Source organism: Alosa pseudoharengus, unplaced genomic scaffold (assembly GCF_046254945.1).
Source record: "Alosa pseudoharengus isolate Yale_2024_CS ecotype anadromous, Long Island Sound unplaced genomic scaffold, YU_APseudo_1.1 YU_APseudo_1.1_scf_8, whole genome shotgun sequence".
NCBI classification, from domain to species: Eukaryota; Metazoa; Chordata; class Actinopteri; order Clupeiformes; family Clupeidae; genus Alosa; species Alosa pseudoharengus.
This window is the reverse complement of record NW_027468870.1, coordinates 25,375,397-25,402,617: the sequence shown is the minus strand read 5'-3', so window position 1 is coordinate 25,402,617 and position 27,221 is coordinate 25,375,397. Positions and strand designations below refer to the sequence as shown.

The 27,221-nt window shown below is 45.3% G+C and overlaps 1 protein-coding gene across 1 annotated transcript; it reads right to left on the bottom strand.

The window, feature by feature from the left end:
* Window positions 1-11,503: 11,503 nt before the first annotated feature.
* Window positions 11,504-26,794, bottom strand: fgfr4 (fibroblast growth factor receptor 4). The gene is made up of 21 exons (XM_076273580.1): window positions 26,112-26,794; window positions 24,566-24,790; window positions 21,895-22,076; window positions 21,647-21,785; window positions 21,489-21,542; window positions 21,013-21,276; window positions 20,698-20,787; window positions 20,156-20,322; window positions 19,899-20,022; window positions 18,383-18,573; window positions 18,069-18,207; window positions 17,765-17,958; window positions 17,473-17,618; window positions 17,238-17,359; window positions 17,010-17,120; window positions 16,558-16,748; window positions 15,443-15,565; window positions 14,652-14,722; window positions 14,132-14,269; window positions 13,736-13,841; window positions 11,504-13,602 (listed from the first exon to the last, which is right to left on the bottom strand). Exons 2-21 carry the CDS (start codon window positions 24,657-24,659, stop codon window positions 13,441-13,443), a joined length of 2,808 nt encoding a protein of 935 aa, XP_076129695.1. The 5' UTR covers window positions 24,660-24,790; window positions 26,112-26,794; the 3' UTR covers window positions 11,504-13,440.
* Between the last annotated feature and the right edge of the window lie 427 nt (window positions 26,795-27,221).

Sequence of the window (27,221 nt, the reverse complement as noted above, 5' to 3'; positions counted from 1 at the left end):
CAACGCATACAGCACAATAGCATGGTAAGGCAGAATCTCACTGTTTGGAATTAAATGAAGCAGCTAAGACTGGCCCAGTGTCTGTACCAGACCTAAAGTGTGTTTCTGACCTGAACCAAGCCCTCCTATCAGCCTGCAGTGCTATTTGTACCAGATCTAAAGTGTGTTTCTGACCTGAACCAGCTCCTCGTATCAGTGCTGTCCTGCGTGTGTCAAGGGGCAGGAGGCCCCAGGAAGGCCGGTGGGTAAAGCAGGTGGAGCCGGTAACAGCTTTGGACGTGCAGTTCTTCCTATAATTTGCCGATTAATACGGGACAGATGCACGCAACGCTTCTGTGCGTGCCAGAGCCATCCAGGGGGAATGAGACAGAGAGGGAGGGAGAGAGAGAGACAGAGAGGGAGGGAGAGAGAGAGACAGAGAGGGAGGGAGAGAGAGAGAGAGAGAGAGTGTGTGTGTTCCGGCCATGAGATTAATGCTTGAGAGTGAGTCTACGTTTTCTTTTTTTTTCTCCCCTCTCTTTCTTTTCTACTTGCTGCTGTGCAAATGCAACAGATGTTCCGCACACAAACACACACATCCCAGCACACCACCATCTCACCACCCATCCATTACTTCCTCTCCATGGCGTCAACAGAGGCTTTGGTGTCAGTCAGCCAGCGGTGCTGCTGTTGTGGTATGTTTCTGTTTATTCCTTTGAATGGAACAGCACCAAAACAGAGGCTCATTTGGAGATGGCACGACTAAGTGAAGCAGCTACATGCAAAGCTGGTTAGCGATCGGCCAGTGGGTTAAATGATGTCATACTGGACACAACCAGAAGTAACCAAAACATCTAAGATGTATTGGCTAAGGGCTACATGTAGCATGAAATCATTTACATGAACTGCTAAAACTGGTCAGTAAGCTGCTTTCTTATGTGGATTAATACACTAATACACTATTATTGCGTTCCTACACTGTAAAAAATAACATTACATCTTACTGCAGTAACACAAGTATACTTTACTTACTATAGGCTGACCTAGTGTTCTTACTAGAGTAACATTAGTAATGTGCCGAACTTGCATCAATGGGGTCTAAAACTTGAGATACACGAGTAAGCTTCACAACTCAGACCTGAGTAAACTGGACTCACGCAGTGCACACGCGCACAGTCAGCAGAGGAGCATTCTGGATTCCACAGCCAACGGTCGGCAGTGTTACGGTGTGGCTGACTTTTGGGATGGGAGTGTAACGCAGCTTCACCAGTGACTTGCTCTGTCCGGTAAGTTTACAGTATGTATTAATGTGTCAAATGTTTACAGTATAGGTTGAACTAACAGCATTTGTGCAAAACTGTACATTCGGTTTCATTAACAGCTGGGGTAATGTTAAGTTCAACTTGCTAAGTGGCCGATATATGCGCTAGCAGCTAGCTGCTAACAGTTGCAGCTATGCGAGTTAACATTGCCTCAGACCATGCAGAGCAGAACACAGATATTCTAGGTATTCAAGCCCTTTGATATTTTTTGTTATCGAAGTTATGAGGAAGTGGTGGCGCCTGGGGTCTAGAACTAGGCTGTATAAATTTGCCAATAGCAGTTGTCTTCATGAGCTCTTAATGAAGTTTAGTTCTAACGCTTGCTAGCATGCTAGCATCTAAGTTGATTCAAAACGTGTAAAGATTAAACTGTGTATGGTTTACGTCGATATTCCTACTGTATTGATAAAACAATTAGGACAATTGGACTCATAACCTTACTGACTGAGAAAGCCATGGTCTTTTATCTAAAATCTTTCGTTGTGATTTAGCAAGAGGACTTAGGTTGCCGTGTGTGGAATTTAAACGAATGTGCCGTTATTGAGGTGCAAAATGGCGTCATATATTTCCAACGTATGATTGGCATTTTTAAATTCTATTGTGATAAATGTACTAGGCCTGAAGCAATAGAGAAAATTCAGTTGCCAAATCATAATATTTTTAGCTTAACAGTATTAATTAGGTCTCTGGAGAAATAATTTAAATGAACATTTAATGTGATAAACTTAATCAGCTGTTTTAGTTAAACATGGCCAATAGATGCATATTGATAATAATTTTGCCCTCTTTTTCTTTTTGCAGTTGGAAAACTGAAAATGCAGAGCAATGAACTGGACATGTAAGTTGTGCTTGTTTGGATGTGAAGTCAGAGGTCAGTTGCTCAAACACTACAGATTGAAACATGGAGGTTACACCAGAATACGACCGAAAAAAGCTGCAGAGGGTGGTGAAAACTGGCCAACGCATCACCGGTTCCTCACTCCCCTCCATCAAGGCCATCCAGGGCAAGTGATGCTTGCGTAAGGCGCGCTGCATCATCAAAGACTGTTCTCACCTCAACCACAGACTGTTCACCCCACTCCCCTCTGGGAGGCGTTACAGGTCTCTCTGCACCCGAACCAGCAGGTTCAGAGGAAGCTTCTTCCCTGCGGCTGTCACCCTACTGAACTCTACCTCTGCATCCCGGTGACAACCAACCAACTAAGCCCCCGCCCGATGCCTCCTTGCCTGTGCCTGTTGAGGTGTCCACCATGACCATGGAAACCTTGACGGGGGACACCCACCCCCGCGGACAATTGCACTACTCTATCCCACCCATAGTGTTCTATTTATTTACAAATGTACATACTGTAATTACACGTATACATGGCATTTTCTACTGCTCTTCATACTATTCATCCTGCACATACACATATTTTTACTACTGTTATAATGTTACTGTTTCTGCACTACAGTACTGTTACCACACTGCACATAGCTGTATACTGTACATATATGTCTATATGGTTCATACCGAATATCCATATTTATTCTGCTAATACACTGCACATATTTATACCTAATTTATATTACTCTAAACCACCTTCTGTAAACCAACTGTATACTACTGTTTACACCGCATATTTCTTATCCTGTCTATGCACCACCTGTCTTTGTATATCACATTGCATTTTTCTGCTTTTTTTGCACTTCTAGTTAGACGCAAACTGCATTTTGTTGTCTTTGTACTTGTACTCTGCAAAATGACAATAAAGTTATCTAATCTAATAGTGCCAACTATTTGTGTACATTCTGCAAGTAAACTTTACTATCCAACATAAAGTACCCTTTACAACTCAAAGTAAGGGTAACTCATTTAACAGTAGTAAATACAACTTTGTTTTTAAGTAAGCTTTACTCGAGGGCATGAAGTAAACTTTACTAGTTGGAAGTAAGTAACCAGAACTTTAAAGTCTTAAGTAAGGATAACTTCTTCTAAGTAAGCATTACTTGTAGACATCAAGTAAACATAACTTGGAAGAGAAAAGTTTTGTTTACTTAACTTATTTAAGGCAACGAGTTTCCACCCTTTTTTCAAGTAACCATTACTTATTATTTTTTACAGTGTAGTGTAAAGAAATGCATCCACCTCGGCTCCACCTAGCAGTGACTTCTGGGCCAGAGAATAAGGCCAGATCATAAGGCCATAAGGCCAGATCTGGTCCTCGGTCTTCATCAGATTATTATTGTTATCTGTCTTGGGCTATCAGTTTAACTCTTTAACTTTAGCGACTCCAGGGTTTCCAATCTGATCAAGAGCAGACACACACTCCATGTGGTTATGCTTGACACCTTGTCATGATGAAAGAGACATGCTTGAGGACAGCGTTCTCAGCTATCAGTGGCCGTGAGGAAGTCAGGAAGTGGCCGATTCCTTATCTGGGCCTGCTTCTCATTAAGGGCACATCTAGAGTTTGTGTTTGGGGTGAGAAGGCTTTATCTGCCTTCATCATGTGGCCCTAGTACTGCCGAAAGTTCCATTAGTAATATGAACGGACCGTCCCAACATTCAGTTGTACGGTATTTCTGTATACTGGTTGCTGCAGGGTTTGTGCTTCTGACAAGAAGTCTTTCACAATGACTTATCACAATGAAAGTCATTATCGAAAAAATAAGTCCCTTCATGACAAAGCAAGAACACTCCGCTTTGTGTCGGGGTCCTGTTTGCGACTTGGGGGTCGAGTGCAGAGGAAGTTCCACAAAGTGGGAAAAGAAATGTCAAACACATTTTTAACATTGCAGTCATTCCTGTGCACTGGATTGAACCAATGTGGGAATGAAAACACAGTTTTGGTTGACGCTTTAAATGTTTGTCTCAGTTTAATAGATGGCAGATGTTTTTAAGAACATTTTCAAAATACATGGTGTTTTTGCATGTGGTGAATAAGTTTCATTCTCTTTATGGTGACAGGATGCACTCACTCTCTCTCTCTCTTTCTCTCTCTGTCTCTTTCTCCCTCCCAGTGTGTGTGTGTGTGTGTGTGTGTGTGTGTGTGTGTGTGTGTGTGTGTGTGTGTGTGTGTGTATGTGTGAGTGTGTGTGTGTGTTTGTGTGTGTGATGTGGGGAGGACTCCGGATCTAGCGAGCCGTGTGCCCTGTAATCCATGTTTCCTGTTTGGAGGAAAGCCACCCTGTAGAGGAAGAGCGAGATTTATTTGATAATTAGACAGATAATACCTCACAGCCAATTACCTGTGTGTGTGTGTGTGTGTGTGTGTGTGTGTGTGTGTGTGTGTGTGTGTGTGTGTGTGTGTGTGTGTGTGTGTGTGTGTGTGGGAGTAGACATTGGCTGATATGTTTGTAAGGGTGGCATTGACTGGGAGATTAGTATAACACCACAAAATCAAGGATATGCCTAGAACTAGAGAGAGACAGTGTGTGTGTGAGAGAGAGAGAGAGAGAGAGGGATAGAGAGGGATGGAGCCCATGCATCCTGTGCTCTGAAACTAATTAAGCATTGGAGTGGGCAGCTGGCAGTGTGGGCAGCGGTAGTTTTATGTGTGTGTGTGTGTGTGTGTGTGTGTGTGTGTGTGTGTGTGTGTGTGTGTGTGTGTGTGTGTGTGTGTGTACGTGTGCGTGTATGTGATTGCATGTGTGTGTGTGATTTTATTCATCCATGGCCACAAAACACATTATGCCCACTATCACATGCTACACTGCACATCACTAACACTGGAGTTCAAACACTGGTTCAATGGCATACACACAAGCAAGCACAAATACACGTATTTCACACATTCTTTTGCTCCCCTTCCCTCTCTCTCTCTCTCTCACACACACACACACACACACACACACACACACACACACACACACACACACACACACACACACACACACACACACACACACACACACAAAATGAATGAAGTTGCTTGGTAGTTGAGTTCTCATGCCATGACATGAGATGTGAGAATCTTCCAGATCATCTTCTGTCTCATACCGCCTGTCACAAGCCCTGTGTGAACGTGTCCGTGTGACAGAACGACAGCTGTCATAACATCTGAGTGGTCGTCCTGACTGAGAATATAATATGTCTTTATGCTCAGCAGCACAGCCCTCTGAAATAAAACACAAAAACAAATTGCAGACGGGTAAAATAACGGTGCGGGCGATCGCTTGGAAACCTTCTGTTCATCATTAATAATGATTGTCAGTCCTCAAGTTTTTTTTTTAGAATGATAAAAAACCTGCTGTAGGTCATGTCTGGCAGCCCGGAGAGGAAGACCGGGACAAGCTGACCACATCAGTCAGAAGGGACCGGACGAGAGCAGCGCTCTCCAAATAAACGCGGCTCTGGGGCCGGGGCGGTTTTAACAGCCTCCGTTCGGGTCTGTGCAGCTGGCATCACTGCTACTGGTGCTAAGAAAAGGCACTTTAACAGGCAGGAGGCAATTAAAGACTGGACCATTCATTCATTCATTCACTTTGCACTACTTAACTCCTCTATCCTTCCCCCTGTTGCTGTTCACTCCCCTGCTCTCTACCTATCACCTGCTAAACTCTGTAAAGAGAAGTACTCTCTCCAAAGTCTCCCTTTGAAAAGGAAATCATTCCTAAGAACTGAGACTACTGTGAGGTTGAGACGTGGATGTCCAAAATGGTCCCTACATTCTCAAAGCAAAATTAACAATTGTGTTGTGAATTTGGTCAATATAAGGCCCAGAACAATACGATTGTAGCAACAAATAAATTGTTTAGAGTATATACCTTTTATATGAATGATCATATTTTTGGTACATTGGCTTTGAGTTGTGAAAGTTGTCTGTGTTTTTGTGATTTGGTTCATTCCACATTAGTTTCTCCTCAGCATAAGGAAAGCATTTTCCTCCTGAGGTTTTGACCACCGTTTGGTCTATGAACTTTTCAATCTTTTTTCTCTCTCTCTCTCTCTCTCTCTCTCTCTCTCTCACACACACACACACACACACTAACTCACATAAATGCACACACATACTTCACTTTCACTTACGCACGCACGCACGCACACACACACACACACACACACACACACACACACTCACACACACACACACACACACACACACACACACACACACACACACACACACACACACACACACACACACACCAACCAACACAAACATACAGGGAAGATAGTATCACATCAGCACATATCAGCATCAGCAGTTGGCCGACACATTCACAGACGTTTATCTGGCCACCTATCAGGCGCCGCATCACACTTCCAAACCCAAACTAATTGTCGCTGCATGTTGCAGAAATGCGACTTTTCTGGTTAACCCCAAACCCCTGAGTCGCTCTGCGCGACCCAGGCGCCTTTTTCTCATTCTGCGCTGATAAACTTCGAGCCGCAGGAGGAACAATTACTGCCGGCGCAGAGTTAAGGAGTGGTGGCGGCCAGACCCAGATCATCCCCCGCGATTGTGCAGTGGGCCCTTTCCCTCCCTCCCACTTTCGCTCTCTCTTTTGTGCCCTCCCTCCTTCTCTCTCTTTCTCTCTCCCCTCTTTCCCTCCATCCATCTCTCCTCTTTTCCTCATGCCTGAAATCCAAGCCAAATCAATTATGCTCCCCCGCCACCTCCCAAATTACAGAGCGATAAATAACCCTGGCTGAGTCGGACCCTGCTGTGGCTGAGGGGCCTCCCGTCACTGCTGGGGAGACCAGGACCCCCCCCCCCCCCCTCTTTTTTACACGCTTCCTTCCTCTTTCTCCCTCATCATTCGCTCTCTCTCTCTCTTTCTCCCTCCTTTTTTTCTCCCCCTCTCTCCCCTTCCTCACACTCAATCTCTCTCCACACTCTTCCTCTCTCTCTCTCTCTCTCTCACTCAGTCTTTCTCCTTCATTTCCTCTCCTGGCGACTGTAGAATCTGTTGTGGCATCTCTTGTTTCAGCTGCCTCTATTGTGCGTGACCCTAGGCCATGCTTCAGGTTATGCGATCCACTGTGTAGCGTCTCCTCAATCCCTCTCTCTCTCTCTCTTTTCCTCTCTCTCTCTCTGTCTCTGTCTCTCTGTCCCCCAAAGGCACCCTGGAAACGGAGGGCTTATTTGGCTCCAAAGCCACTATAATCCAGAAGAGGAGGAAGGAAGCAAGCCTCCACAGTTTTTGTGTTGGTCCTTTTAGGGAACTGGATGCTTAGTCAAAGGCCACATCAGGAAAGTCAAGTCAAGTCAAGTGAAACCAGGAAAGCTGTCTATACAGCCAATGTTATGTGGTAAACAACATCTACTGAAGCAGAATATTTCATTTTACTGCAGAAAAATTCTTATGTGTTTGTGTTTGTGTGTGTGTGCATGAGTGAGTTAGAGCCTGTGTGAGGTAGAAATAAAATAATGACTTCCATAAATTGTACACAGAGAGAAAATCCTGTGTTTGTTTGTGTGTATGAGAGAGAGAGAGAGAGAGAGAGAGAGAGAGAGAACACTCTGACAGACAGATAAGCCATTGTGAGCACAGGCTGTGCAGAGACTCAATGTGTGTGTGTGTGTGTGTGTGTGTGTGTGTGTGTGTGTGTGTGTGTGTGTGTGTGTGTGTGTGCGCGTGTGTGTGTGTGTGTGTGTGTGTGTGTGTGTGTGTGTGTGTGTGTGTGTGTGTGTGTGTGAGAGAGAGAGAGAGAGAGAACTGGGTGAGCTGAGTTGTACATTAACAGAGATGAAATTGCAGAGTGACTCAACTCCTGAAGCAGCAATCACTGATAAAGCTCTTCCGCAGAGAGTGTGTGAAATATATCCATGTTGATACACTCTTATCACTCTATGGTTCCGGTTTGTGTGTGTGTGTGTGTGTGTGTGTGTGTGTGTGTGTGTGTGTGTGTGTGTGTGTGTGTCTTTCTGTTGTTCTGTTTGACTGACCGCTACTACTCTGCGCTCCGAGGGGTATTGGACACGAGTGAAAACACTATTAAATCACCACCCTTGGCTGGTGCCAAATTTTGATCTGTTTTGCATCAAACTTGCTCATGTGGGATAGACAGTGGAGGGGACCAATGCATCCTTGGAGCTAATGTCAGCAGTTAGTCTGATCTATGAGGTCACAGGCCAGTGAGGGCCAGCCAGTCGTCACACTACAGGACAAAAAAAGAACATGTCAACTCCATGTACTCAAGGGCCTCCTCTGTTCTCATGTTCCCTGGAAACTTCTGGAAAGGCCAGAATGGGGATGGTTTCCACTGATTTGAGGGAACATAAACACATGTTAATGGCCATGGCGGACTGGCAGACATGATTGGAAATATTGTATCTTGGACATCACCGTGCATGGACGGATTATGAACTTTCGGGCCCCTGGGCCCAGATGTATTAAAGGCCCCCCACTAATTGTCGCATATGTGGGAGGGGGGTTTGGGGGTCCTCCCCCAGAACATTTTTAATTTGTTTGATGTGATTTCCTGTATTCTGGTGCATTTTGGGGATGGCCAATACTTTAATTCAATCAGATTCATAGCCTACATCCTGATTTGTTGATATTGAGGCAGTGATTCAATGCAAAGGCTTTGGCTTCAGGGCCCCCTGATCCCTTGGGCCCCTGGGCCCGGTAGGCCCCTGCAGTAATCCATCCCTGTCACCGTGTGATCATAGCACACAAGTGACAAATCTAGAAAGTATGATGTTGATGAACATCAGAAGAGAAGAGAAGAGAAGAGAAGAGAAGAGAAAATGAAAATAGAAGAAAAGTGAAATGAACCCAATGTGAAATGAATCCTGTTAATATACACCAGTGCAAACAAATAGCTTTTATCTTAAGCATCCACAATCAGAGCAAGGAAGTAATCTATCATTTATTACACTTACAATATCAGGTAGGGCAAAACAATGTCCTCTTATAGCCCATATATAACTGCTTCATGCCTCCACTCGGCGGCCATATGGCAACGCTTTTTGGGCACTCATCGGGCATCCATCTCGGCAGAAATGCGTGTGCGCAAGGCTTCACGACACCAATCTACTGCAATCTTGCTCCAGCGGCGAGATCACAACACATGATTGGCAAGATGTCTTCACAACACACCACATGATTGGCTAAATGTATTCACAACACAGCACATGATTGGCTCAATGAATTAGATAGATAGATAGATAGATAGATAGATAGATACTTTATTGACCCCTAGGGGAAATTCAAGTATTCACATGTCGACGTTTTGCCACGGAGAGGGTGTGATATGCGTAGACAACTGCCATATTGGCGTTACAAACTAAGCCCATGCATTTCTATGGAAGATGTTTTGAGTGCTGTGTCTCCTCATTAGAAAGTCTCTGGTCATAATAACATCCAGATCCCTTTACTACACATTGAGGCTGAATGTTCCTGCTCCAAGTCATCTTGATAGCATGTACTTGAATGTTTGTCATGGCTGATATGAGTGTTTGCCATGTGTTTGACAAAGATATGGATTGTTGGCCATAGATTGTTAGATTGATAGGCTGCGCTTTGAGTTAGTTAGGACAACAGAGTGAACTTTCAGTTTGACTGGTCCTCAGTCACTGATTGCCTGTTAATGATATTGTCACCGTAATTCCATGCAGCTACAGTAAGGGAAATATCTGATTTAATGCAGCCTTATGATGTCACTGTTAACAATGGTATTTATAGTCCATACTCATATATTGTGCGTGTTTAGTGTTTTATAGACCAAAAGAAGCACATGTTTTGTGCTTAAACATAATAAGTTTGTGTGTGTGTGTGAGAGAGGTGTGCATTCCTAGAATGTGCATGTACACTACAGTTGCATACGTTATGAGCCAACACTGTGCATGTAGACAGTGAGCCTCACTAGCTTTTCTACTCAGAATGCTCAATGAAGTGCCTGTACGAGTAAGCGAAGCAAAGTCAGTGTTTTAAATGCAGGCCCCGAACTTCCACTCGCACTGACCCTGAGATCATCCTACTCCAGTTGCACTGGCAGCTGGTTGCTCAATGTGCAGAGATAAGGGGCTACACAAGGGGGTCAGTGCACAAAAGACGCACACAGCGAGGTGAGCTGGCACTGCGGAGGCCAAGTGTACACCAGATGGTTTGCAGTGGTGGGATTGCTTCAAAGGGGTCAGATAGGACACACTGACTGGAGACTCCGATTTGGTCTGTCTCCGTTGTTGCTGTTGCTGTGTTTTCTTGGCTAAAGTCAGTCAGAGCCTCCACCGATTCACTGGAACTGTGATTCAAATCCTTCCCTTGATGGTTGTTGTTTTTATCAACCCACCGCAAGAAAGAGCAACAAAAAAAGTTTATGACATGCTTGGTCCGGTAGCCATAAAAGACAACAAAACAAAACCACAGCCTCCTTAAGAACATAACACTTCGGAGAAATCTCACCGCATGTATCAGAGACGTCTGCCTCTCCATCACCGAGGCGTACAGTGGCGTCAGACGTTATTTTCAGAGCCTGGACTGGAACTGCTGTCATGGGTCTGGATAAGAGCGCCTGCTTTTGGCCAGGGGTGGGTGGGTGTGGGCTGCATGTTATCTGTGGCGATTGGTGATTGGAATGGAGAGGTGCCTTGATATAGTCAAACTGTGTGTGTGTGTGTGTGTGTGTGTGTGTGTGTGTGTGTGTGTGTGTGTGTGTGTGTGTGTGTGTGTGTGTGTTAGTGTGTGTGTGTGTGTGTGGAGGGGGTGGTGGTGTTAGGCCTTGTGTCTTTCTCACCACCACCAATGTCTCTACTGGCCCAAACATGCATGTAAGGTATTCTGGGATGCGATGCGGAAGGAGGTGAGGTAAGCCCCTCTGCCCCCTTATCAGACTTGGAGCAGCTGCCTGGGGTTCTCGGGGGACTGGAGAGACGGCCTGCTATCAGGCCCTGGAGGACCCCCACCCCCACCTCCCCGCCCTCGTGCCCTACTCCCACCACCCTCTGACAGACTGGAGCCTCCACACGGGATGCCTTTTGGACTTTTGGTTTGTTACACATGAGTGATAAGACTGGGCCATGTGCCGCGGATGTGTTTGGCACTTAGAACACAGAGCACACGCCTCTGGGCTCTGACAGGGAAGGCTTATCCATACACTCATGTGTAAACACTGTGACACCAAACGAGAGACAGATATACAAAAAGAAAGGAAGAGAGAAAGAAAGAATCTCATTGTACATAATGTAAGGAGAATTGTTTTAATATTTTAAATTACACTTTATTTAATATAAAACAAAACAATAAACAAATAAATTACATATTTTCTAAAATAATTCTCTCGATGAAAAAAAATGCATAAGAACATCATAATTGTTTACAATTGTATTCGGAGAACATAAATGGAATGTCATGCAGACTTTTGGAGTATAAAAGCTGGTAATGAGGATGTAAATTTCATAGTATGACTGGGAAGGGCCACGGAGTGAAAATAAGACCCTTTTTAGAGGACTGTGGTTTGGTATTGCTTGAGAGGTCTTCTATTGGTGTAGCTGCCTTGCAAAACAAAACAAAACAAAAAAATCCAGAATTTGAGTGAGGTTGCTAATTTTTCTAGTCACTCATTCTTGTATGCACAAAGGGACGAGCCCTGCCTGCCTAAATTGCCTGCATGCAAACATGTTTACACAAAAACACACCTTTGGGGCTGAGAGACTGCTTGGAATTTGGTTCACTTAACTTGATAAAAAAAAGGGGTGTGGGGGGGGGGGGGCGAAAACAAAAAAAATGCAAAGCACTGGATTCTTATCAGCTCCCAGAGGTCTGGCCATGATCCCCCTGAAGGACACTGCCAGGGGTTCACCCATAAAAAAGGGAGGCTTGACCAACCCTCTGTTAAAACATTAGCATTGTATATTAAAAAGATGGGGCAGGGATAAAGATGGGGCAGCTGGATGCATTTACATAATAAGGGCACCTCATTTGCACACAAGCTGTAGGAGAAGCTGCCCTCCCAACCCTTGGCTATCTCCCTCCCTCTCTCTATGTCTCTCTCCCTCTCTCTCTCCTGTGTGCCGCCTCCCTCCCCTCCTTCACCCCCTGCCATCTCAACTGTGGACACAGCTACAGCCATTAGAGGGGCCTTGGTCCCATTGTGCTACGCTGGCCTGTACTTGGAGGCTACAAACAAGCTGAAGTGGGGTAAAAAAAAAAGGGGGGGGGGTCTGAGGAGACAATGGACAACTGCTTCACTTCAGCCCCTCAACACTGTCCCATGTCTCTACACTCCCCGCCCCCAACCACCACCACCAATGTTTTCCACCACATTCACTCAGTGAAATTCAGTCAATTTCTTTCTTTTTTTACAGTGCTGACAGTAGAGGCTTCGCTTGTCTCCCAAGATGTGTCCAATGTGTTAGATTGTGTTAGACTCTGTGAGGCCAGTCTTTTGTTTTGCGTTTGGCAGCCACTTGTCCACTCCAGGCAGATGGAGTGGCATGAGAAACTACCAAGACAGCTTAGCAGATATGGTCCTGGCAGGATTGGCTCAGGCGATGCGTACAATGATGTGAGTGGCATACAACAACGAATATTTAAAAAAAGAAAAGTAATAGTCTTCTTTTGTCCTCTCAAAGCAGAATTACCTCATTGGTCTTCACCAGCGCAAGACCTTCACTTCATATCATTTAGAATAAGTTATAAAAGTAATTGTCTTTTTTTGTGAGATATGTACATATAATATTTTAATATATTTACAGGAAATCTAAAAATCAGGCACTGTATTGCTGTCACTACAGCAAATTAACACATGATTTCCTGAGATTTAAGACAGCTGTTTTTCTTTTCTTTAAATAGCAAAATGTAAAATAATTTTATATAGAGAGAAATTTATATTTAACAATGCTTTTCTCTTTAATATCAAAATAAATGTTCTTTTCTTAATTTGTAAAACACTCCAGTTTTCAATACTGTTCAGATACTTCAGGGGAGTTCTTACACGCTTATCTCCAACCAGCCTCTTCATGAATGCAACCAGGCTGAAAAGAAATGAAACCTGTACGTTTGAAGCAGCCATTTTCATTTGATTGTTGCTTTTCTTACTGTAGTGCCAAGCATCACAATAATGTTCTTGGGCTGTAAGGCAGAGATGTCAACCTCTGAGTACCGCTGTTTTCTCGTGCAATCATGTTCAATGCGACATCATGTTCCGTCCGAGCAACTAGTGCCAAAAAGAGTCCAACACCGAGGTCAAGCTGTGCCTTTCCGCTGCCTATAGGTCTCTCCGAGATCGGACGTTGTGATAGCCGAGGAGACAAGGGTCAGTGGAGATGGCATCATGGGTAAAGACTGAATCATTGTCCGATGAACAAGAGCTGGAGGTGTCCTCACAAGATGGAGAGTACTGCTCAAATGGGGTGGACAAATCCAAGTACTAGAGAGGGAAAGGCGATGAAATGATATTCATTAGTCTACTTGCATATCAATCTTTTCTAAATGTTCAAGTTTTTTTTACGATTATTGTTTTTATTAAATGTTTCCCTTCAGTGAGAGCAGGGAGCACTTACCTCATCTGAAATGGACAGTAGAAGTCTGTCCAGCTCCTCTACCAGCTGTTTGAAGGTGGGTCTTTGTGTGGGAACGGCATGCCAGCACTCTCTCATCTTCATGTATCTGTAAGGATACACATAGAGTCAGGTGAACAGGGAAGCCATCTCTTGGTCAATCATTAAGCTTTTTCATGACAGAGTAAAGTAGAATAGGAGAACTATAATCCCCCAGATTTATAGACCAACATAAATATGTTCCTCTAGCTCTACTGGTAGAACTAGTGCCAACAACACTGAGGGTAATGTGTTTGATAACCCTGGGAGCACACCGAATGAGAGAAATGTATGCTTGTACTGTATACTGTATACTGTATAATTTTCGTGAAATATGAAAGGAAAGGTTTTGCTACTTACAGTTCATGTGTGCAGTTGGAGGGCTTGTCCATGCGATGGCCTTCCTTCAAGAGCTTGAAAAGTTCCTCCACAGGAATCCCAGGATAAGGAGAGCCACCCAGAGTGAAAATCTCCCACATTAAGACTCCAAAAGACCAGCTGGAGAGAGGGGGGGGGGGGGGGCACCACATGGGTCTTCATGTTAACACACAAATCACACACACTAACATGTAGGTGCACACACACACACACATTCATACACACACACCGTGCCAAAGTAGATGGCCAGCCACGAGCTTGCACCCCTCGAACAAAATCCTCACAAAACACCAATTCATTCATTAAAAGGCTTATTTTCGCTCGTTAAAAATGTACAAGGGCCAAATCGGGTTAATCTATGCCAGGGTGCTTTCCTCAGTCCAAATAGCATTCTGATTAATCGGAACAGGCCCTAGCATTCCATCTCTTTGGGGATTCCAGAGTTCCTTCCTGGTCAGCTGATGGTCTGGCAGGGTTGTGGAGATTAGTGATTATTACTTACACATCACTCTGGTGTGTGTAGACTCTGTCAAACAAGGCCTCTGGCGCCATCCATTTCACTGGCAGTCGTCCCTGCAATTAGAGGAGAACATTAGTATGTTGCATTAAACGGTCATTCTGTCATGTTGAGCTAGTTGCAACTTGATTGGAAGTACGACATGCGTGAATGTGCGTGTTTGTATCTCATTTTCTCTCTGATATACATAGACAAACACACACACATGCACACACGCACACACACATAAATAGACAGACTTGTCCACTCACAAAATACAAAATGTGCACGTATCTAATTTTCTCTCTGATATACATAGAGAAACAAACACATACACATACACACACACACACACACACACACACACACACACACACACACACACACACACACACACACGCGCGCGCACGCACGCACACACACACACACACACACGCACATACACACAACAGCTCTGCTCTCTCCCTTGCTGCCCCTATAATCGAGACCCCTTCACCTAATTATCCCCCATTAAGTGATCTGCCAATCAGAGGCGACACATCAAACATCTGTCTTTAAAATCATTAAAGCTGCAAACACACCCCAGGAATGAAGGAAGGGGGTGGGATGGGGGTTGTGGGGGTGAGTGTGAGGGAGTCAGGGAGATGGTCTGGCGCCTGAGACAGGGGGCCAACAGACTCCAGTGTTTACAAGAGCAGAGACTGGGGTGGCTGGGAGGAGGATGAGCCAGCAAAAGTGGGTTCTTAAAAAAAGACAACCGCAACATTTTTTTTTAAAAAACATATCATATCACTCACGTTGGTTGTTTTCTTGTAGTAGTCGATCTGGTGAACTCCCCGGGCCAGGCCGAAGTCGGCGATTTTCATGACATTGTCTTCGGTCACCAAGACGTTCCTTGCGGCCAAGTCCCTGTGGATGCACTGTTGGATTTCAGAGAAAGAGGGAAAGATGCTTAGAGAGGTCATATAATTACAAACACTAGGGCTCTGACAATGATGCAGAGGCCTGTGCAGGCCTTCATTCCTTGGGTTTTGTGGTGGTGGCATTCCAGACTAACACCGGGGGTTGCTATTCTTGCAAAAAAAAAACACCAGTCCCCACACACACCAAAACAGGACAGATAAGAATGCCTACTTGTATGTTTCTGTATGTCTGTATGTCACATAAATCTCCACTGTTTTAGCCATGTCTCGGCACTGCTGCGCACAACTGTAAATAAACTCTGAGGTTTCGCCAAAAAATAAGAGCAGCCGCCCACCACCCTTCTCGTCCTCAGAGAGCTGGACGGCATGGATGTCATTAAGTTTACTCTGGTTTCGCATTCTAAAATAGACGCTGTATTTGGGGATTGGGGGTATGGAAAGAAGGAGAGGAAAGAGAGAGAGAGAGACAGAGGAAGAGAGAGAGAGGAAGAAAGAGAGTGACATATATACAATGAGTGGGTGAGAGAGAGAGCTAGAGTGGTAGAGGGAGAGAAAAAAAAAAAGCAGGCCCCCAGTTTTTTTGCGGGCCCGTAATGGAGGAGCGTTTCTCAGACGCTCACATTCTTAGCAGGCCACAAAAAGCTGGTAACACGATCTGCAGCCTTAGACTGTTTGCTAACAGATTTATGGCACTGCTAAAAGGGACAAAAGCCCACAGCGGAGGCGGGATGGGTCAGACAAGCGCCTAAACACGTCCACGGCTCTCTCTCTCTCAGGGCCGCTGGAGGAATGCCGGCGGAGGATAGTGTCAACGCCCGTCACTAACACACACACACAACCACACACGCACAAATGTGACTCGTTTTGATGAAAGAAATGGGGGGGAGGGGGGGTGTACAACAACACAACAACACCCAACACTCGGGTGAACAACACTCGCAACTTTGAGGGTGGATCGGGGGGGTTTGTTTCGGTGGCCTATGACTCACCCTATTGGAAGCCAGGTACTCCATGCCACGGGCCACCTGATAGGCACAGGAGAGCAGGTCCTTGAATGTGAGCTGCTCCTCAGGGACTTTGGTCACGTCAAAGGTGTAGTCCATTCCAGGCGGGCGGCGAGCTCGCAGGTACTCCCTCAGACTGCCCTTTGAAGCATACTCCACCAGAACATACAGAGGACCTGAGAGAGAGAGAGAGAGAGAGAGAGAGAGAGAGAGAGAAAAAAGTGGAAACCGGAGAGACAGAGACAGAGAGAGGGAGGGAAAGAGAGAGAGAGAGGGAGGGAAAGAGAGAGAGAGAGGGAGGGAAAGAGAGAGAGAGAGGGAGAGAGATGGGGGTTGTTACATTCGTCTGTGAATTTGAGCTGGGGGCTGCTGTGTAAATTTGACTTGCTGGCGAGACAAAGCCACAGTGCCCGTTTGGGGAGAGCAAACAAACTCACCATCTTGTGTGCAGACTCCCAGAAGGTTGATGATGTTCTTGTGTTTGCCCATGCCCTTCATGAGCTCCATCTCGGAGATCAGGTCGGCCAGGTCTTTGTCCGTGGCATCATCTGGATTAAAAGCATTGTATTGAGTATTGACTATTGTTCAAAACCAAGAACACACACACACTCATTGGAAGGTATTCTTTCGGAGCAGGCCATTTTGGATTGCTTTTGAGATGTTACCTTTCAGCATCTTGACAGCCACAGTGGACACCTGCTCTGGATTCTCTTTGTTGATGCCGAAAGCATCTGCTCTCACCACCTGACCAAAGCAGCCTTCACCCAGTGGTTTCCCCAAGGTCAAGCTATAAGCAGAGGCATAAAAAAAGACATTAAAAACACACAAATAAACAAGTACGAGTAAATGGCAAAACCATTAGGGCGACAGTGAGAAATGGTCTGCTAGTAAAGCACTTACTTTTCCCTGGGGTACTCCCAGTCTGGGTCATAGGGGAGCTCAAACTCCATAACTCCAGCCAGCATCGGGGAGCAGCTGGACGACAGCCTGGCCACCCTCATCAAAGAGGCACTGGACTTCCCTGATGAGTTGGACTCCACAGAGTACTGGAGAGAATAGAAAAAAAACGTTTAGTTTTAATACATTCAACAAACTCTATATATGGCTATAGAACCATGGACAGGTTAAACAAAATAATATGACACTTTCCCCATCTAATGCCGAGACCCAAAGTGAGCAGAGTCATGCATACCTGTCTACGAAGAGGGAACTTGGAGAGCTTCTGAACTGGTAGAACGTCGAACGGTTCTCGGCTTGGGTGGACCTGCATACGGCAAAGAACCACGATGATGATGGCCATCACCAGAGCCAGGACACCCGATGCATAGATGATGATGTCCGTGTACTTGGTCTCCATCTTCTCCACTTCATCTGCCACTTCCTCCTCTGTAAACAACAACCAACAACCAACAGGATGAGAACTGGTCTGCCGGTGTGTGTTAGAAGAACAAGTGAAGTGTCTGAAGTGAGTGATTGCTGAGTAGAGGAGGACTTACCAGAGAGGACCGTAAGCCATGCAGACTGGTAGGAGAATCCGATGGAGTTGCCAGCCAAGCATGTGTACTCTCCTGCATCCTCCATAGTGATGTTGGTCAGATACAGGACCTCCACCTCGGACATGTTCAAGCTCCCAGTCTAAAACAATAAGGAATAAAATAGTTACATCTCTGTTTCAAAAGTAAGCATTTTGCAACACCTTTGAAGCACCTTCACATACAATACATGACATCTGTGCAATTGCAGTCAACCAAAACTAATGAAAACATTGCAGGACTATTTTGGGGTTCCACAGCTTCGTGTTGAGTGTTACCTTGAGGACTTGAACGTAAGGGATGCCATCTGGGCCATATCGGCTGCCGTTCTTCTCGATGTGCTTGAGCCACTGGATGTGAGGCTGGGCGTCACTGTACACCTTACAGAAGAACTGGGCGTCACCCCCCACCACAGCGGTGATGTTGGCGGGCAGTCCAGCCTGCAGGATAGGCCGATGTGGGGAGCGCTCTAGAAACGGAGGGAGAGAGGGATGGTCAGCAGGGATTTTCTCTCTGTGTTGAAATGTTAGACTCTTTCTCAACACATACAATCTAAAATAAATGTTTATGTTTTACATTATCAAGTCATTTATACGTTTCACATTAAAAAGTCATTTTCTGGCTGATGTTTTGACTTAGTGATTGGTGACTTAAACAAAAAAATAGAAAGGAATATGCTGCCAAGTCACAACTCAGTTTCAAAAATCACACTCAAAGGTCCAAGTCAAAATAAGACCACATTTAGCCAACTTCAGAGGAGTCACACACCACACACACACATACAGAAAGGGAGAGGGAGAATATCTGCAAAGCAGGGGAAAGCATGTTAAATGCTGAGAGTGCTAATCTGATAAGAATGCCAGACCAGTGAAAGAGATAAGCACTGCTTCCAAAGCTGGCCAGACGTCCACTAATTGGTTCCATTGGTGGAGGATTTTTACCTACCCCCTCTCTCTTCCTATCACTCACTTTTTCACTCTCTCCCTCTTTCACTCTCTATCTGTTTGTCTGTCCTCTCTGTCTGTCTGTCTGTTCAGCTGCCCTACACTCTCTCACTCGGTCTGTCTGTCTGTTTAGCTGCACATACTCTCTCCCTCTGTCTGTAAGCTGGCATGCTTTGATGACATGGAGCTTCTCTGCTTTTTTTTCTTTTTCATTGTCTTTCTACCCCCACCCCTTCTCCTTCTCTCTCTCTCTCTCTCTCCCTTTTTCTGCATGGAGACAGCAGTTGACCCCATGCTGGACTCTTAACAAACAGGTCTGTCACAGGTCAGGTAGAAAACTGGTCTGGACACTGCCGCTCACACGCGGCTTCCAGGCCTGGTGGCACGCGGACCGACGCCAGACCCCCCAGTCCTCCCCCGCCGTGCCCCAGCTCAAATTTACTGCCCCCTTCTCCACACTCATAGCGGACCTTAAATATTGCCACAGACATCTGAAAGCCACTGAGTCGACTCTGGCGCCTTTCGCCACATGCACCGCTTTCAGGAGCTGGGATGTCCTGTCTCTCTCTTTCTCTTTCTCTCTCTCTCTCTCCCTCCCTCTCTCATTTTTCCACCTCTCTCTTTCTCTATCTCTCTCCCTCCCTCTCTTTTCATGTCAGGCCTGCAGGCAAACCAGTCACTTCCAGCATGGCCGGCCACTCTGGGCCAGTTTGATTGTGATCTCCACTGACAGCTGCTGACCGCTGTGGACTGCCGCTGACTCCACAAAACTCAAAACTCCTCCTCAGACCCACAGACCTGGTGTGTTTGTGTGTGTGTGTGTGTGTGTGTGTCTACGTGCGTGTCTTACCAAGCACATCCAGCAGGTAGCTGTGGGTGATGGAGCCGAACTTGTTCTCCACGACACACGTGTAGTTGCCCCGATCTGACGGAACCACGCTCTCCATGACCAGGCTCCAGTGCTGGTGACGAAGCTGTTCAGCAAACAAAACATATTCACGTGTTATAGACATATTCGTATCACTCTTGTTCTGTGTCAATGAGATACACCAATATATCTCAAACACATTTAGACCGACACACATTCCCTTTGGAGAGTCTATTCACCTTGATGCCCCCGATGCGATGCTCGCCCCGGAACTCACGGCCATTCTTCAGCCAGCGGATAGTGGGTAAGGGGCTGCCTGTGGCAGGGCAGCGGAACTTGACCGTGTTGCCGGCCGGCACGGCGTAGAGCTTCTTCTCCATGCGCTGAGTGTGCGTCCAGTAGGGTCCTGAGGGACACAGGAGAGGACAAGAGGAGACACAGATTAGCGTTACTGTCCACAATATAAAAAGGAAGGATGTTTTTCATTTAGATCTAGGTCTTTTTGTGTGTGTTCAACTAATGTATTCTCCTCAACACTTCACCTCAGTTGACCCTAACTATGTCCTGATGCTTATACTGCTGTACCTTGCATTTATACCTTATACCACTTGACTGAAGCTATTTTGGCCAAGGCCGTGCATTGCTGAAATTCTGTAAACAAACCACTCTGCCGTCCTGGTCAATATTTACTAACAAGGGCAAACAATCCAGTCAACTATCCAAAAATAGAAAACCAAATAAAAATAAGAATCTGAGCATGTGCTTTGGCTGTACAACTGACCTCTACTAAAGTACACCTGGTCGTTCTCAGACTCTGTCAGCATGTCATCCAGGCCATTGTCCTCATCATCATCACCAGAGCCAAGGGAGTCTGATCATGTTGGACAAAGAGAACATGATGTTAGAGAAATGACCAGAAAGATTACATTATTATCTAAATCATGGCAAGCATTATGTATGGTCAGCATTGTAACATGTGGTATATGTATGAGTGACACCTTTGGACAATCATAAATTATGTAAAATGCAGCCCAGTACACTATACAGTATGTGTGTGTGTGTGTGTGTGTGTGTGTGTGTCCAGTGATGTCCATACCTGCCACCATGATAGTGAAGTTACGCAGCATCTCCCGCGAGCCTCGCAGCATGCACACGTACACTCCTGAGTCATCGTAGGTGATGTCGACGATCTCCATGACGCCAGCACGGATATGGATCCGTGTGCTGTGCTGCACGCGGGCATCGCCCTTGTACCAGAGCACTGACCCCCGGCGACCGCCATCACAGCGCAGCTTCAGCACATCACCTGGTTCCAGCAGCAGGTGCTCGGACACATCGTCCAGCTGGTCCTCGGAAACATCTAGAAACAGAACAGAGATACATGAAACAAAGATACAATTCAAGGTCTGTTAGATTCATTAGTGAAGTCGCATGACAGTCTGCAATCAATGCAACTACAAATGTGCTTGAGGGCTTGACCAGAACTTCAACCCTAAATATGAACTAAACAGGTAATGCTTAACACAGGATAATTCTGAATTTTTCAACTCAACATTTGGCGGGTGTGCTTACCTTCTGCTGTTTCCAGACGGGCATTTGGCATCAGAGAACGAGACAGAAGTTCCTCTACAAAAAAAACAAAAACAATCCAAATTCATTAGATGTCAGCAATACTTTTAGTGAGTCAAACAACATAAATTACTAAATCCAGTAGGAACTGATTGGCTTACCTGGGTAAACTTCTAGCCAGGCTGACTGCATGTACTGCCCAGAGGAAGTCTCTGCCTTGCACACATACTCTCCTGTACTCTCCAATGACACATTGTTGAGAGCCAGGACGTTCACCTTGGATATGTTACCTTGAATAGGCTGTGACAAAAAAAACAGCAAGCAAAATTAGACACAACTACATTGCTGCGTAAACTTTTCATAATAATTCATAACTGAAACATAATTCAGTGCCGGAATGTTCTTTTACCATTAGAGCGCGCAGATGAGGTTGGCCATCAGCTCCCAGGAGGCCATCGTCCTTCTTGAGCCACTGGATGCGCGTGGAGGCCGGCCTGTGAACCTTACACACCAGCTTCACATTCCCACCCACCACGGCCGTGGTGTTCTCTGGGAACCCAGGCACGAGAGGTGGACGGTGCACACGGTGGTCTGGAGACGGAGCAAGAGGAAAGGAGGGGGGAACAGAGAGAGAGAAAGTGAAAAAGAAAAAGAAAATGAGAGGGAGCGTTAAGTGATTTATTTCACTTTGGCAAGCATATGCAACATAGCAAACACCTTTTCAGATTTTGCTGAGATTGACACGTTTAAGTTAATTTGCTTGTGCTGGAGGGTTACCAAAATACTATAGCATTAGACTGTGTAAAAATGACTCACAGACCATTTTGTGCAAGTTTATATAAGCAAAACACTCAAAGTAGTCAACAATGTTTTGGAACTGCAGAGTGAAACCAGAGGATTATTCCAAACACCAGATTTTGACGTCATATTGGTTGGTATCATGGCACCACAATTGAGACTGAGATTGCCAATGCAGCAGCCATTCTAACCACACACACACACACACACTCACACACTCACACACACACACACACACTCACACACTCACACACACCTCCACTAAGCCTAGTCTCCAAAGTCACATTGGCACACTTGCTAATGAACTTCATGGGTCCAGCTGGAGAGTTGGCCTGTGTTTGACCTCTCGAATGGGTGTGAATGGCGGGAAGGAAAAATAACGTCAAACTCACAAAAACACACAAAGAGCGCTGGGCCATGAAATACAAGGATGGCCTCCTTACTCTAGAACTGAGCGAGAAAAACAAAATGGTGCTGGCACCAGGTAGCCCTTTAACTGTTTGCACTGGTAATTGAATTATTATTAAACATTTTGATAAATAGTTGTGAGATCGCTGACATGTTTTACATGTTATTACTGTAAATCATTTCAGCACTCATAGATCAATTTAGCAACTTGCCTGTTCCCTGCATAACCTCTGAGATCCCTCCTATACCTATATCCCCTGGATACCTCTGAGAACAAAGGCATTCAATAAACAAACATATGTGTGTGTGTGTCTGTTTTTAAAAATAACTTTAACCCACCAGGCCTACAGCTATAGCACAGCCCTGTGCTGTGCTGAACTCCCAGTTGTGCTGTGTCAATCTGCTGGGCCGCAGGTTACCTTTGAAACGATCACAGCCAGAGCTAACATCACAGCGCGCCTCCGTGCTTCCCTGAATGAACTCCTTGTGTATGAGCAATCATTAACCACTTGAGCTCCCAACTGGCCGACATTGGCTGGCCCCTCAGATCCTTCCTGCTACAGAGGGGCCAGTCATCGCTCAGGTCTCCTAACATCTTTTTCCCCTTCTTTTTTCGGGGGTGGTGGGGGTTCCTACGCAAGTTACATTCAATTGACCCCCAAGTCACTTCTTTCTTGTTTATATGTGCTTTTTTCGACATTTCCTCTAGTGACACTGGCTGTGCTGGGTGGCTTTGCCTGTGTGTACGGTGCTGCTGTCTAATGACTCTAATGTCCGCTGGCAGAACTTCAGTGGAGCTTTGTTGAGCCCCACCACGGGGTCCCTGAACCCTCTACACTGGCCCACGGTGAGCTTTAAGCTGGCAGCTAAGGTCAAAAGGAGAGAGAGAGAGAGAGGGAGAGAGAGAGAGAGGGAGCATAGGATCCTTCCTATTCTCCTTCTTTGAGATACTTCCATCGTTGCCCTGTCCCTTTGTGCTGAATTTTCCATCAACCCTCCCCTCTCTCAGTCTACTACAGCCATTATTCTTCATTTGATCACACATTCAGCCTCTGTTGCAATGTTTTTCAGTTTTCCGTATTTTCTGATTATTTTTGTTTCAATTTAAGCTTGTCTTGCATAGAGCATATTGACAATGCTGTAGTGTGTGTGTGTGTGTGTGTGTGTGTGTGTGTGTGTGTGTGTGTGTGTGTGTGTGTGTGTGTGTGTGTGTGTGCGGTGGGGTGGAGTGGGACTGGGGGCACTTAGTGGTGAGTGCAATCAATCTACAGCCATCATAACAAACATTTGAGGCTGAATGCTCACCTCTGAAAGCACATACAAAACCCGAGACAAGTCATGCATTTGTACAGAGAGAATGGGAACCACAACCCCCCCCCCACACACACACACACACACAACCACTCACAGCTGGCACCAGGCCAGACAGATTTACACTTCCGAGCCTCAGGGCTTTGGCCGGATCAGGTAGCACAGTTACGCCTATGAGAAGAGGAAAGAGGAAGAGAGAAAGGGGGGAGAATACTAGAGCCCTTCTCCGGAAAATGATTACAGCCCCCCTCTACTTCACGTCACCTTCAGTGGAGCTCGATGGCACCTCTCTCCGGATAATGGGTTTATTCACAACCCCTCTTTGCCATAACTGTGGAGACTTTCACTGGACCATGACCTACTGTTTTACGCCCCCTTAATGCCCCTGGTCAGGGCTCAGATAAAATTATGACACAATTAAATAATAAGCTGAACTACAGTGGGATAACTTAGCAATACATGTAAACTGACCATTTACCCCCCCCCCCCGCCCCCCGGCCGCCACACACAAATAGTCCCAAAAATAAGCATTGTATGAATGATATGAACCATATAGAACATACCTTTGGTTTGAATCTCTTCTGTTGTGACAGCCCTTCCCCAGGAGTAGTCCGCCACACAGACGATCAGTATGAGGACCTTGTGGAGATAAGCCATCTTGCAGACTGGATGGGTCTTCTCTTGCTTGTTCTCTGATGGGGGTGCAGGGGAGGTCAGAGCTGGCCTGAGGAACCCTCAGCAGCTGGTGTACGGCATTGGCAAGCCCAGTGCCTCGCAACCCCAATCACCTGTGGCGATGAAATGAAGGAGATAAAAATCTGGATCAGGCATTGCACTCGACTGACATGTTTCCAGGCATTGACTGCGGGGAGATATGGGTGTTTGTTCACGTACCTGAATGTGAGACACTTCACCACTGTCTTATCCGCCTATGAATGTCCTCTACTGAATATGCAAGAGCGGCAGTTTAGAAGCTGTTGCGCGTGAACGGAGACTGTGCATGGGCAGTTTTAATTGACAATCTGGTCAAATTCGCTATTTGGAGTGGAACGATGAAGAGAAATACTAAAATATGAATTAACACTGACCATTCCTACAATGAAACCATTAGGACAATTAAGTAGTGAATCATTTACTGCGTGTTTCAGTTCAACTGAATGTTTGTGACGGCAAAGGCTATAGGCTCTTTCTGTCCTCGTTTAGCGAGTTGATGTTAAGTGGTTCTCGTTAAAATTAATCAGAAAAGCAACACGCTGGGTGTTCGAGTTTATCTGTCACTTTTGTTATGCATAGCATGGCACAAAAGTCCCATTCTATTTAGAAACACCACAGCACTGCCACGAATAGCAGTTACAGTCTGTTTATACTGGAAGGGTAGCTTTCATTGCGTGACGAGATCACAATAGGATAGGAGAAACGAGACCATGCAGAAATTATTGGTTTAGTGGAAGAACTGAAAAGGGACGGAGTTGAAAATCACAGCAAAGTTGCGGCCAAGAAGGCGGTTAGCCTACCCCGGGACTGTTTGATAGAAAAAGTCAAAGTAGCCTACCGAAAATTATTTTAAGCCAATCTGTATGCAACCGTTGGGCTTTTAGGCATGCACTAGAATTATTCATGTTGAGTTGTTCATTTACACAGCAAAAAATTTGATGTGTGGTCCCTTTCTTTGAACATAGATACAGCAATGTTTAACCACCACATACATTGTGAGAGAGTGGCAAACAAAAGTAAGAGCACAATTGAGGGGTAATAAATTAAACGCTCGATCACCAGCGTTGTTTGACTGAGACAATTGATTTGGTTAAAATGTAACTGTTCATACTGACATAGGCTACGTGATACACTTTGCATAACACAAGTTATAAATGAAATGTATCAGTTAGTTCAGAAATAGTAACACAATAACGACAACTTTCTCAAGTGTTCTAAAGAAGTAGGTTATAGGTAAGTTACAGTATAAAACCTTTCCTTGAATAATTTAATAGGCTACATGGTAGTAGGCATCATTGCAGCGTTTAAAATATAAAAAAGTTGGACTTTTAGAATTGTAAATGAGAATTGTAAGCAGCCAATCCTAATTCAAATTTCATGCAAAAAATGTCATACCGTATTTTCGTTCAGTGCTGTTATAATCCTTGGCAAAATTCGTAGATTAGTGTTCTTTGCAAAAATTAGCCATTGGTCCGAGGTACGATTTTATTTCCAAGTCTTTGTGAAAGTGAAGTCACTTCAGTGGCGAACATATAGATCCATTAATAAGAAAACAATATTGAGGACTTTAGTGTCCAGACGCCAGATTGAACTGATCCTTGATACAGTGCGCAAAGTCCAACTCCTCACTTGATTAGATTCTTGACGCCGGATAAAGCGCTGTTTCCTCGACTCGACACGAGTGCTCCCGAAGCAAAATACCCGGCTTAATCCACATGAAGAAAAATATGTGAAAAAGAAAAATCTGTTTTGATGTTTCTAGTCCATTGAACGCACATAGAACGTTTCCACGAGAGTTAAAAACTAATGTAAACGGTACAGAAGTCGTCCGATGAAACGTTAGTGCGACCCTCCAAAGCGCCTCTGAGACTATGAATGAGGGACCCAAGAGCAAGGCTGTGAGACCACCTTGGTAATGTTCACGCGCAAAGCGATTCAGTCTTCTTGAACCCAAGCAGTTCCTGGATGGTTTGCCACACCGAATGAGCTAAGTGAGTTTTAAAATCAGTCCGGCAAAGTCTCAGTTAGCAGCTCTCGGGATTCGTAGCAATGCTCTGTTGCCAGTCGGACTCCCTACTCACCGCTGTCGCTTCACAACAATGGACTAAAACGAGGGAGAGCAAGGAGGAGGAGGGGTGGACAGGCTCCGAAACCCCCACCCCCAAACAAATCCCTACACGCTGTCCCCGGCGCCCAATATAAAAGGTAGATACTACAGAGACAACTTCATAGTGCAACCATGCGGTGCTTATGCGAATGTCGAACGAGACATCATTTTCACATGGGGTTACTTATTGCCTTTCTGTTTTGAAAAGAGCATGGTAAGCCTTAACTGCTGGTGAGTGACTAGGCCTACTGAAGAACGTAAACAACGTTGTTAGCCTACCTCATTCCAAATATCTAAATTCATAGAATAATCGCTAATTGCGTTCTCTCCCATTTTTAATTGATCATAGGGCCTATGTTTCTTGCCTCTATTTGCAACAAGGTAAATTAGCAGCTGGT

Coding starts and splice junctions, on each gene's coding strand:
- fgfr4 (XM_076273580.1), bottom strand. CDS start 24,659: ATGGCTTATCTCCACAAGGTCCTCATACTGATCGTCTGTGTGGCGGAC. Junction 15,566..16,557: donor AGTACCTGGCTTCCAATAGG/GTGAGTCATAGG, acceptor GAAATCCAACAG/TGCATCCACAGGGACTTGGC. Junction 14,723..15,442: donor ACTACAAGAAAACAACCAAC/GTGAGTGATATG, acceptor CTCTAATTGCAG/GGACGACTGCCAGTGAAATG.